The sequence below is a fragment of the Ambystoma mexicanum genome, chromosome 1q (genome assembly GCF_040938575.1).
Source record: "Ambystoma mexicanum isolate Mex_15411 chromosome 1q, UKY_AmexF1_1, whole genome shotgun sequence".
Taxonomy (NCBI): Eukaryota; Metazoa; Chordata; class Amphibia; order Caudata; family Ambystomatidae; genus Ambystoma; species Ambystoma mexicanum.
In genome coordinates this window covers 430,790,011-430,802,241 of record NC_090922.1, presented here as the reverse complement: position 1 = coordinate 430,802,241, position 12,231 = coordinate 430,790,011, and the positions used below count along the sequence as shown (strand labels likewise).

The 12,231-nt window shown below is 43.3% G+C and overlaps 1 protein-coding gene across 4 annotated transcripts in view; it reads right to left on the bottom strand.

Moving 5' to 3' along the window:
* Window positions 1–8,445: 8,445 nt before the first annotated feature.
* The window catches only part of DNAAF1 (dynein axonemal assembly factor 1), a 1,258,717-nt gene continuing 1,254,931 nt past the window's right edge, over window positions 8,446–12,231 (bottom strand). For all 4 annotated transcript variants that reach the window (XM_069639748.1, XM_069639762.1, XM_069639771.1 and 1 more), the window contains one exon: window positions 8,446–9,747. In XM_069639748.1, the coding sequence (XP_069495849.1) occupies window positions 9,641–9,747 (107 nt within the window). In that variant the 3' untranslated portion in view covers window positions 8,446–9,640. The remainder of the gene's footprint in view (window positions 9,748–12,231) is intronic.

The window sequence follows — 12,231 nt, the reverse complement described above, 5'->3', positions numbered from 1 at the left end:
TATGGGTAATATTGGCCTCTCATAAATGATTACCCATGGCCCTTTAAATACATCAACTAATGAGACATCGCCACAACAAAGCACTGACTGGCGTTTTGTCGGCATTAGTTTAGTGCTCCATTCAATTAATATAGACCACTCGCTGCAATTCAAATGCTTCAACAAATGAAGACAATGTTTTCACTTGGACCCTACTGATTCGATTATACCAACGTATGTCACGTTGTCTTACCCTGTTGACCGGCGTCCGTCCAACATTTGTGCATTGCTCTGTTTCAATCTAATTTGACCATCCCTGTTTTTTCGTCATCACACTCTTTCTGAACGTCATAATAATTATTGTGGTTTGATGTTTTTCATTAATGATGGTGTGATGCCTAGTAGATGCAAGGTGTTAGGGGTAGCTGCTTCGTCTTCTTCTTCCCCTTCTTTTCGGCACCATGTGTGCAGCTGATCCTCAGATGTTGAACGTTCATGAACGAGAGGCAAATCACGTTTCCATACATTTCGTTTCACCGCCTCACTGGACTCCCAATACCATGAATACGCGCGTCATAGTAACACCTGTTTGCAATCTCAATAGCCTCAAGGGATTGGCCGAGGGAGGTGCCCTAATTGAGTGTATCGGTTTCTATAAATATGGAGACAGGAAGTGACTTGTACTCCATCTGCTATACACTACGAGTAGGTCGTGAACCACGTCCATTTGAAACTGACGAGAGGACGGAGCAGAAATTTCCAGCTGGATGCGAAATCAAGTCGACACCGTAGGTAAGCAGAGTCCTCTTAGTTGGGTTGAGCATATTTTCCTGTTCCAACTCTTGAAAAGTATTGGGAATGCATTATGCCCAAAGTTTCTGTTGGCAATATTGTTGTGATGGCGTAAATCAAGGGGGGTAATTTCAGCTCATGTCATTATGACTTTCCAGGCACCACGGTTCGATTGCTTGCAGGCCGCTAGCCCTATTGTGAAAAGAACAGGAGTGAAGTGAGTTTGTCGAACAGATGTTACGAACAAGTGGTGAAGCCACAAGCATTTAAAACCAGATTGTGGATACAGGTATTTATTAAGATTTGTCTTGGATGTAATCGCCTTTGAGAGTACTGTGCAGTACTTTGTGTCCTGCCAAGGTACAATTAACATACCATCACATGTTTCTTCCAGTAACTGTGAATGCCGTTCCGGTATAAATCTAGCGGGAGAGACTTACAAACGATTGCCCCTGCCAAGGTTGAATGAGGACCACGTGTTCTGAAATTCAGAACTAGGTAATTACGAAGTAGCCATCGTGGCAGGTCCCGAGATGGTAACTGCATTAGTTTTATGATACGCTGCAGCTGTTTGTTGTCCTCAGCGTAACAGTGCATAATATGTATTGTTTACAGGCTTTCAGTGACATACGAAGAAGGACCCGTTTAACTAATCCCGGTTCTGCTGTGAGTTTCTACCGCCAGTGATACGCCTTTGGAAGCTCTTTATTCGTGATTGCCCCAGGTGGGGCAAAAAAGCTTTTTGGTAAGAACACCGAGCAATAAAATGTTGCTAGGGTGTTGTTCCCCTCTTACTTATGTACCATCACTATAAGTGCTAACCGAATACAAGTGATTTGAGAGAGCTCAACCTGCTCAATCGGGCATGTCTCCTTTCAGGTGGGAGATACAAGTAGCGAAACTGTTTTAACAGAATGAGCTATTGCGCTTTTACACATGATTCTTTTTTTTACCATTGTGTTTGTTAGAAATAAACCTTTCCATGTCATGATGCCCTAGTGGTGTATGAATTTAGAGCGATTTTGTAGCTCCACAGGCGATGTAACTTAACAGTTTGGTATGATAGAGGGATTATTTACTGGTCTCTTTATCTCTTGTTTGTTCACATGCGTGTGTTGTCCACCTTCTGCTGGAGTAAAGTTGAAGCTGACTACCAGAGCAGCAAAGAGCTGCTGTGACGCTTTTTTAGTGGTTAACCCCCACTTGACAATAATAGCGTGGGTGCTGGTTTAGTATGTTCTTGTAGTACTTAACTCTCTGACTTAAAGAAAATGGCTATTTTTGGCCACATAGCCCTTCCAAATCATATAAATATTTTTGGCACGATTTGTTTTTAGATATGAGTGCATGCACCTGATGAATTTCCCCTGACTGTGTGTGTTTGGAATGAGTGAGGAATGAAACAAGTTGGGTTGAATGGGAGTGAAGGAGTGTGAGATTGAGTGGTGAATTAAGGTTATCCTCATTTTTTAAATCAGTCAACTTTGTTTATGTTAGGTTGATAACAGACAGTTAACTTATATACTTTTTTTGTTTCTCTGTCTGGGTTTTTGAACCTTCGTTTCTGGGTTTATTTACACCTACTATCCCTATGTGCTTATCGTTGTGGTGCCCCTGTGTTTTTTTTGCAATTTGTATCGTAGTGTGTCGCACAATTGCAATAACTTTGGAAGGTGTTTTGTTTATTAGTGATTTTTTACTATTGTTAATTGTATTAATAAAATGTATATGCTAATGTTTTGCCCGCTGTGTATCACTTAGTGCTAAGCTTGCCATTTAATTTTCAGTTAACGTGGCCACCAGCTTTTTAGGGTTGTGAATTGTTCCCTGTTTAGGTTCTCCCCAGGGGAAGGTGGACATCCCTCCTGTGACAATACACTGTTTACCAAATCCGTAGTTTATTATGTTTCGGTTTACCTAAGTTAGGGGGCCAGTTTGGTTAAACAGTATAAACTTTTTTCCCCTTTTCCTCCTTGTTAGTTGGAATGTTCACAGGTTACAACAGAAATTATATTGATGTACAATCTAGTTGAAGAGCTTTGTTTTCAAGGCTCTTCTGAACATGGTGAAGGAAGTTTCCCTTCTGAGCGTGAGTGGCAGTGCGTTCCAGTTTTTTGGCGCTAACACAGAAGCTGGCACCCCCAGCTTTGACCCTTTTAAAGGCAGGGCCCGAGAGTTGGTGTGAATACTGGGTCCGTTTAGGTCTGAATGCATTCACTTGGTGAATTCTTTCTGACAGGTATGGCGGTGCAGTGTGGGAGAGGCACTTATGAGTGATAGCAAGGGTCTTGAAGAGTATACGCTCTTTCACAGGGAGCCAGTGGGCTTCACGTCTGGCTTGTGAGATATGGTCCCTTCTAGGAATGCTAGGTGCCACCCTGAGGGCGTTATTTTGTGTGATTTGCAGTTTGTTAATGTTTTGTGTAGAGGTGTCTAAGAGGAGGACATTACAATAATCCAACTTGGCCCCAATAGTGGCCCTCGCTATCAGCAGGCATTTCTTTGCGGATAGGTGAGGTTTCACTGCATTAATGATTTTGGTTGTGAATGCTGCTGATGTTGAGATGGCGCTGACTTGATGCTTCATTGAAAGGGTGGAATCCAGGTACACACAAGGTTTTGACCGCAGAAGAGACCATAATTATGGTGTTCTCAATACTGAAGGCACTGTATTGACTATCTAGTTTGTACAGGATTTCCTTAGGGCCGACCAGGAGGATTTCGGTTTTGTCTCCATTGAGAAAAAAAGCCATTAGCAGCCATCCAGGCCTGGATGAGGGCATACGTCTCGGTAAGGGTGTTAAGAGTCTTGTTCATAGGAACCTGGGAGGGGAAGGAGAATTTGAGTGTCGTCGGCATGGTTTGTAAATGCTAAGCCGTGCTCATCTATGTCATTGAAGAGGGGGAAGGGTGAAGATATTGTAGAGGGTAGGGGAGGTGCATGAACCTTGTGGGACTCTGCAGTGGATAGGGGAAGGGGCAGCACATGCCTGATCCGAAAAGACCCTCATAGCTCTTCCTACCAGGAAGGAGGTAATCCATACTGTGGCTTACTATGAGAAGTGGGCAACCTCCCTGAGGTGTCTGCAAAGGATCTTATGGTCAACCAGATCGAAGGCGGCAGACAGATCAAGGAGAAGGAGCAGCGCCAGTTTACCTTTGTCCATAGTTTCAAGTAGCTGATTTTTTAGGTCGAGCAAGGCTGACTCAGTGCCATGACGTGGGCTGAAACCAGATTGCCTCTTCTCCAAGATATTGTTAGATTCAAGAAATGTCTGAATATGAGCGTATGCAGCTTTATCTAGATTTTTTAACAAGAAAGGCACAGTTGTAATTGGCCTGTAATTGTTGGGGGAGTCTGGGCCCAGGGCCATTTTTTTAGCAGCAGTCGCACCCATGCTTCCTTGTGGGAGGCCGGGATGATACTGGAGGAGAATGACGCATTGATAAACGCTGTGAGAAAGGGGGCTAGTATGTCAGCACAGTCTTTGAAAAGAAGGTTTAATGTGTTCCATTATTACTAAGACTTCAGCTTCGGTGCTTGCTTTGAAAGGAAAGGAATTGGTGTCATTATTATCCAGGCTGTCGATTGGTATTGGGGGTACAGTAGCTTTAGGCAAGGCATTATGTTGAGCGTGGATTTTATTCTGGAGGGTGTGTATTTTATTCAACATGGCATTTTGAATATTGTTGTACCACACTTCATCTTTCACTGTCTGTTGGGTATTGGTTGGGGGAACAACCAGTTCCTTGAATATTGCAAATAATTCTCTTGACTCTGATTTAGCCTTAGCGATTCTCTGGTTGAATGATGAGGATTTAGCTAGCGCAATGGCTTTTTAATATTGTTTGGCAATAGTTTTGTAGGCATCTAGGGTGGGGTCAGTAAGGCATGATTGCCATTTAGTAAGTGCATCACGCTTCAGTGATTCTAGGTCCAGTAACTGTTGGGTGAACCATGAGTTAGAATGTTTATTTATTTTAAGCTCTTTTCTTCTGTAGGGGGGCGATGGCATCAATTGCTTCTTTGAAAGTGGCATTGTATAGTTCTACGAGTTCCAAGGGGTTGTTGGAGAACTGTGGTTTTAGGGCTGAGGCCAATAAGAGCAGTGTGATCCTGTCTTTGGTGAGGAGTTGTGCCGATCTAGCCAGGCCTTGTGGCACCGGTGAGCTGGGTTTGGGGTTGGGGGTGTATACGCATGGTATGTGGAAATGCAAAAGGTGATGGTCGGTCCAGGGGCATGGGGTATTAGAGCTCTCAGCTGCACAGTCATGATCTGCTTCCAATCTAATATCCAACCTTTGGTGTGAGTCGGGTTGTTGACCCAAATCTAAGAGAGCTTTAGCAAAGGATTTACCTTTCTTGTCTTTTGGGTCGTTGAACTCAAGGTTAAAATCTCCTAGAATTATTGTGCTAGTGTTGTTTTTTAGAGTATCTCATATTATGTCTTGGGCACAAATAACTTCTGGTGACATTAAACATATTAGTACAACATTGCTAATCATATAGGTTTGCTTGCTACTCAAGAAAATGTTATTATGTTATTTAAAACAGATGTATGTATGCCTTGTTGTTGGCCTGTTCTTGAAGGTTGTGGATCATATGTTCCAGCTGGCTTCTCTGCTTACTTCGGGTTGTCAATGGGTATCAGTCTTAATTTAGAAAAAGGTTTCCTCATTTGCCTTCCCAAATCATTCTCTGTGATTCATTAGAAGACATTTGACAGCAAACTCACAGGCACACTTGCACCTTGAGAAACGTTACCCGGGCTCCAAATCTGCATAACATTCGGAAGCACCAGTTGCTAGAGAAGCGAAAGAATTGGTGCAAGAAATACTGGTTTCTGTAGTTCATACATTAGGCTTGGCTGACAATTTATTTGTTCTGGATGTCACAGTTGCGAGGACCAAATCAGCCAATTTTGTACTAGCGAACGAACATGGCTTAATCTTGACTTTAGATTTGATTGATGGTTTAATACATTGTGAAGGAGAAAGAGGAAACAAGGTCTAAACTTCCCTGATGAGGCCATCTATCTGGGCAAAGAAACATTTTCTTTGTGGAGTCCTGCCAGAGCAGAGGCTCTGACGTGATCCATTGCTATATAATCACGAAAATGTGGCAACACTGCTAGGATCCCACATAGAATTAGTACTAGCACAGTCTAAGCCAAAAGACCATAACATGAATTAAAAAAAGCAACAGAACAGAACAATAATAAAAACACAATCTCAGAACAGCAGTACAGCAAAAATGCCAATGCAGGCCAAATTAATCATAGTTTTCCGAGAATCGATAAAGTGCTATGTAAATGTAATAATCTTAAAAGCAATTACCATATACTCCACATTTTAATTTCCTCAATCTCACCCATCAGTTAGGCAATAATAAGCACACATATAACTGCTGGGGTTAAAGCTGAATGAAGCCCTATTGCCCTGGCACAATCAAATAAATTGCCCTGGTACAAATAATTCAAATTTTATCAAGAAGAGTGAGAACATTTGTTGCCAATTCTCTAACAACTCTCCCTTAAACACTGCTTACAACTGGTCATAGAAAAATGTCCACTGACTATTCCGGTGGATTGGCGAACAATTTATCAGTGTAAAGCGAACAACAGAACAAAAAACAAACAACGGAACGAAATTTTGATGCAAGTGAGCCCCCCTTCCCTTTGCGCACCGTTCTCATATACCCAAAGGAACGCATGCACCTCAATGGAAGGGGAGGTCTAGACAGGGCAAGGAATCGTATTGAAACAATGTGACAAGCAATGAACAAAGCTTCACTATACAAGTCTTTGATATCAGCTGCACTTTCACATGTTAGACAGTGTTATTAGGGATGACAGCATAATGTGATACGTTTAGTTGAACTGAATATACTCCTCAAGGTTTCACACACGATGTGAGGCACTTTTCCAAACCATGCGGGAGTCTAAAACACGCTTGCATATGCCAACAGGGAAACTCTTCGGAAGTGAAAGATGTGAAGACGAGCATAACTACACACTAGGTAAAGAGTCTTCATTGCGACGACATGCGCGGTAAAGCCCAAAGCCTCACTCGTACAAGCAAGAAACAGTGTTTAAATATGACAGTTTGCAGTACCTACTCAATATTATGATACAGCAGTATACTAGGGGAGTACATAAAATGTTCAATTCCAAACCTTCCCCCACACTCCCCTCATATGAGACCTTCACTCCAGGCTCATTCCATACATTTTTAAGTGGACAAACATCTCATCCAGGTATGTCATAACATATCATCCCTTCAGTAGTATGACAGTAAAGTACTTTGGCAGCCTGGGAAACTTCAGAGCAGGTTGCGCACACTCTATAATAGATAAACTTACAAGCCATAATCAGGCAAGACCGACTTAGAATCCCGACTAACACAATGAATAAAATCTGACCAATAGACACCCAGAGGTCCTAGTAGACCCACCATCCAAGACCCAAATCGTGGGTCTCTATCTTAATCCCACTGGCTGGTATAAAATATTCTACCGCAGCAACAACATCTTCTCAGGTAGTGCTGGGACTAGGCTGTTTTGGAAAGATGGGGGTATTACGCACTGCAGCGGAACATACCCATTTTAACAACTCCCTCCCCCATTAATGGGCAGCCAGGTGTAAGCCTTGTGCCCACAAATGAAATACATTTCTGGAACATCTAGTGTACCCGGATTTGGAAAATGTAAAATTAGGAATAAAGGCGAATGCGCCATTATTGATCACTATAGTAGTGTTGGGGGGAAAAGTAATAAAGACATTTGTTAGTTCCCATAAACAGATGACCTGGGTTCACCTGTGCAGTGTTACTTGATTCTAAGCAGCCAGACAAACACGGCAGGATTCACAAACTTTCCAGGGCATTTACCCGTTACACTGTTTCGCGACAAGCATTGATAATTTTTAGCACATTAAATGGATATTACTGAAATTGTTGGTCTTGATGAAGCACAGGCTTGTATGAAACACGCATTGGTAGTACTAGAATAAAGTGCTATTTTACATGTGGATGGAAGAGGTTCAATTCATCGTAAAACAATAATAAACCATTTTTGGTTTTAGTTTGTCTCCCTATGCTTGCAAGGATATGTCCAGACGTGGGTCCCTTGCTTGAGGGGCCGAGAGAGTCAAGCTGGACCTTGCTAATGATGCCCAAATATGCTGATAAGGCCGGGTTAATTTAGTTACCATGCAGTGTGGACACAGCCCAACCGTCCGGGCTAGACTGCTTCCATTGACGGCGGGACCAAAACTGATTTGCATTTGACCGGTCTATTTCTTGAACACCACAGGCAGGCTGAACAAGATGGCATGGGAGGCTGCCTCCTAGAGCAGTGCCAGTAGTGACTAAGATAAATGTAAACCTTTCCAGCCATTAGCTTTTGGTTTTCACCAATGGGCTTCACTGTCGTCTTGTGCGTTTACTTCACAAACCCAGTGATGTTCCTAAGATTTCAGCAGTGCAAAGAGCTCAATTTTTCCAGGCACTCTGCCTCTAATTTGTGCAGGAGCAGCAAAACTGCATCACCTGAATGTAAAGAGGGTAGTGATCCATTTACAGGAACAGGTTTCTGTCTTCTGTAGAGAGGTTTCAAGCGTGACGTATACCAATAAAACGAAGATCAATATAGGAAAAAAGCAGACACACAAAGGATGCTTTCAATAAATATTTATTGTTTATAATAAAATATTCTTTACTTACACTCTTATAAATGAACATTAACGCTCAAAGGGAAACGGTTAGTCATGCAATCAATGCTTGTTTTCATGAAATCCTCTCAAAATATGTGGAAATGTTAATAACATACATGTCTCAATGTCAAATCAGACCGAAATATGACATTTCCATTTCTTTCTGCCCAAACCGCTTGCTAGAGCGCTTGGATGTTTTTGACCAGTGCTGTAACTTGAGGTTAAAATCGGAAAAAATATTATAAGGATCGGAGGGTGCCTGGGGTGACAGGAAAGCATTTCCGGGAACACTGAATGGCACAAGTGTCTGTGTCACTTTCTTCTGGCAATAGCTTGTCAGGAATTGGGCTCAGAAGTCATGTCGATTCTGCGTCTTCGTCTGAGGCCCTCTCATTCACACCGTCGTCCACAGGTAACATGGCGTGCTTGGGCAATTAACACTGCATGCTCGCTAGAATGCACATTCTATCATTAAAAGATGAGCAATCCATGTGCAATTAGCAAATTAGCTCTCAAAAGACATGTGGCAAGATGGCAAACATTAAAAGAAAATACCCTAAGCACTAGTTCCAATAAAATGAAGAGACAGTAGGAGTAAGGGGGCAAGAAAAACACACAAAAACAATACGAAGGGGAAAGTAAGCTGTATTACCATAAAAGATAAAACAGCCTTCAGCTTCAAGGCAAACGCCAGACATTCTTGCTATAAAAGTCCTAACGGAGACAGGATGGGATGTTCCCAATGGAAAAGGGAAGACCCTGCATAGTTCCTTTTTTCTTTCTCTGAAGGCAAGAGTCATAGCATTGGTTGTTACAAGCATGTGTGAGGGCACCTGTAAAACCTAAAACACAGTGAGCGGACCACCACATGGTCAACCATAGGACATTTGTGAGATCTTTAACAATTTGCTTCTGATAAGCGTAAGAAAAAGATTTGGATATTTCACCCAAAACAAAGACCAATGCATTAGCAGCCACTTGATCAACAAATAATGCTTAAGAAAGCATAATTAAAATAAAACTTTTAAACAACAAGATTTGGTAAAACAACCAGCCAGTCTTTGCTCACTAGCACCAGAACATGAACCAATCCGTCTAATTTCCTAAAGATAAAGTGATCTTTTTGCCACCAATGATATTTCCGTGTGGTACTTTGTTCAGTCTAAACCGTACTCAATGTCCTCTTCTTCAGATTTTTGCCTTTTTAACGTGTGTCCTTCAGACTCCGCTTGACTGTCTTCCTTCTCCTCGACAATACCAAGACCTGTACAAAAGGAGGAAAAAATGGCATGTTAATTCAACAGCTGACAAGTTTACCAAGGACACGGTTGTTTTCATATTATCTCTTATCGATATGTTGATTAGCAGTGAGATTATCCCCGACTGTGGGGTTTTAGATCCATACACTGATGAATCAAAAGAACAAGTTACATACTTTAAGGATAAGGTTGGTTCTGATGGAAACAATGGCCCTCATTACAAGTGTGCCGGTCCAGAAAATAGCGTTGCCGGAAGATCTGTCCTGGCACCTTTTTCCAGACGGACTTAGTCTGAGTTGTGATGCCAGTAAACCCGGCACCGCAAGTGACCCACCGCGTCCGTTAACACCGTTGCCGGAATCTAAAAAGAAATGCTGCAGCCGTGCCTGGAATACAGGCATGGTGTTAGTAAGTGCACATTCCTAGCTGCATGGACACGCACTTACCGGCATGGACATGCCGCTAGCAATGTGAAAACGATGCCGGAAACACTGGAATCGCGGACCAGACGTTAAGTAGATTCAGGTGGATAGAATCATGCCACAGGTGCAGAAAATCAGCACAGGTGGTCCCACTGAGCATTGCTACAGCACAAAATGACCACTCCCATACCCCACAACTCTTACAACACCACAATGCTAGCAGTAGCAGTACTGGAGCTGGAGGCCATGCCTTCAGTCCTATTACTTGAAGAGGCATGGCGGAAGAGAATGCAGCAGAGGCGCTTTAGGAGAAGGAGGGCCATCATGGGCCAGCAAAACCCCAATGTCCAGCAGGTTGCACCATGCAGACAGCCACAAATTCCACGCTTAAGGCCCACACCTTTCAACCTGAGCCAAAGCAAGATCCACACCCTGTACCGGCTAGACAGGGACACCATCACTGCAATAGTGAACATGATCCATGGCGACCTGGTCATCCTCAAATATCCGCAAAGCCACCCCCCCCCCCTGCTCAGGGTAGTGTCTGTGCTACATTTCCTCGCCACAGGCACATACCAGCACACCGTTGGTGAGCTGCATGGGATCTTGCAACCCAGTTTTTCGCCTTTCCTGTTCCAGGTCATTGATGCACTCCAGCGTCACGGAGACCACATCGGCCTACCCAAGACTGCTGACCAGGTTAATGGCACAGAAATAGCCTTCCATGCCCTTGCAGGCATGCCTAACTCATCGGTGCTTTGAACTGCACACATGTGGAGCTGGTGGCCAGGCATCCTGTGGAGGCAGTGTACCGCAACAGAACACTTTATCATTCACTGAATGTGCAGATGATGTGTGATGGCCGCCACCTCATTGCTGGGCATGATTTCCCGGTTCTACCCACGACTCAAAGGTGCTGCGCAAGTCCACGCTGCCTCGGTACATGACACGTCACGTGGGCAGCTGCTGGGTGAGTCTAACTACAAGGGCATGTGTATGCATCAATCCATTATTCCTCCTACTTCTATGCGCTCATACAATTACTAAAACACCAAGAAAGTGCACACAGGGTGGAAAGGGAGGTTAAAGGGGACGATTAAGCATGAATAAGAGCAAGGATCATCAACTGCAACAATACTAAAACAAGTAAAGTAACAATAGTTAAGGGGAGACAAACCTACTTTGTGTTGTGAGTACATCAAACGTGCAAGTGTACAGGTGTTACTCAAGGTGCAACACAAGTAATAGCATTCCTGAGTGCAAGGCCTTGACACGCGTGTCTCAATTTTTGAAAACAATCCAGTGCATGCATGACAACATCAATTCCGTATAGCAATGAACAAACAAGAACTACATATACCAGAATGCACCACACCAAAGTGACAAGAAGAAGCACAAACACAGTCGAGCAAACCCACAACACCTGATGAACAGACAGAGAATACTTATGCTCCCAACCACATAACACCATTTGTCTGCACACCATTTGGGCAGGTCCCCTGCCTGTTAGATCCACACAATCACACATGCATCTCATTAGACATCAAAATGTACCCTATTACATGGACATATCTGTATAATTTTTTGGTAACAAAATAATGACACAAACAGCACTTCCAACTGTGTCAGTTGTAATAAAAGGGTCAGAGGTCATGTGTGTGAATGGGCCATGGGAATGCCACTGCACACCACACACCCAACATGCATACTGACAAAGTGCATTTCTGGTACTCGAAATAGGACATATGCTTGCTAAACTGCATTTTGCATGTGCACATTTGTCTTCTCAAATGAACACTATACAGCCTATGCCGACATGATATGGGCAGAAGTATGACATTGTACACTTTCTGATGCTGCCGTGTTGGTGATGCTGGTTATCCCCTGATGCCATGGTTGATGATCCCCTTGAGGCAACCACACAACATCCACGAGCAGGCATACAACCGTGCACATGTACATACTCGGTGCACCAGTGAACAGACATTTGGCCTGTTAACGGCGAGCTTCCGGGGCCTGAGCAGATCAGGGGAGCACTCATGTACAGCCCTGAAAAGATGGGAAAAA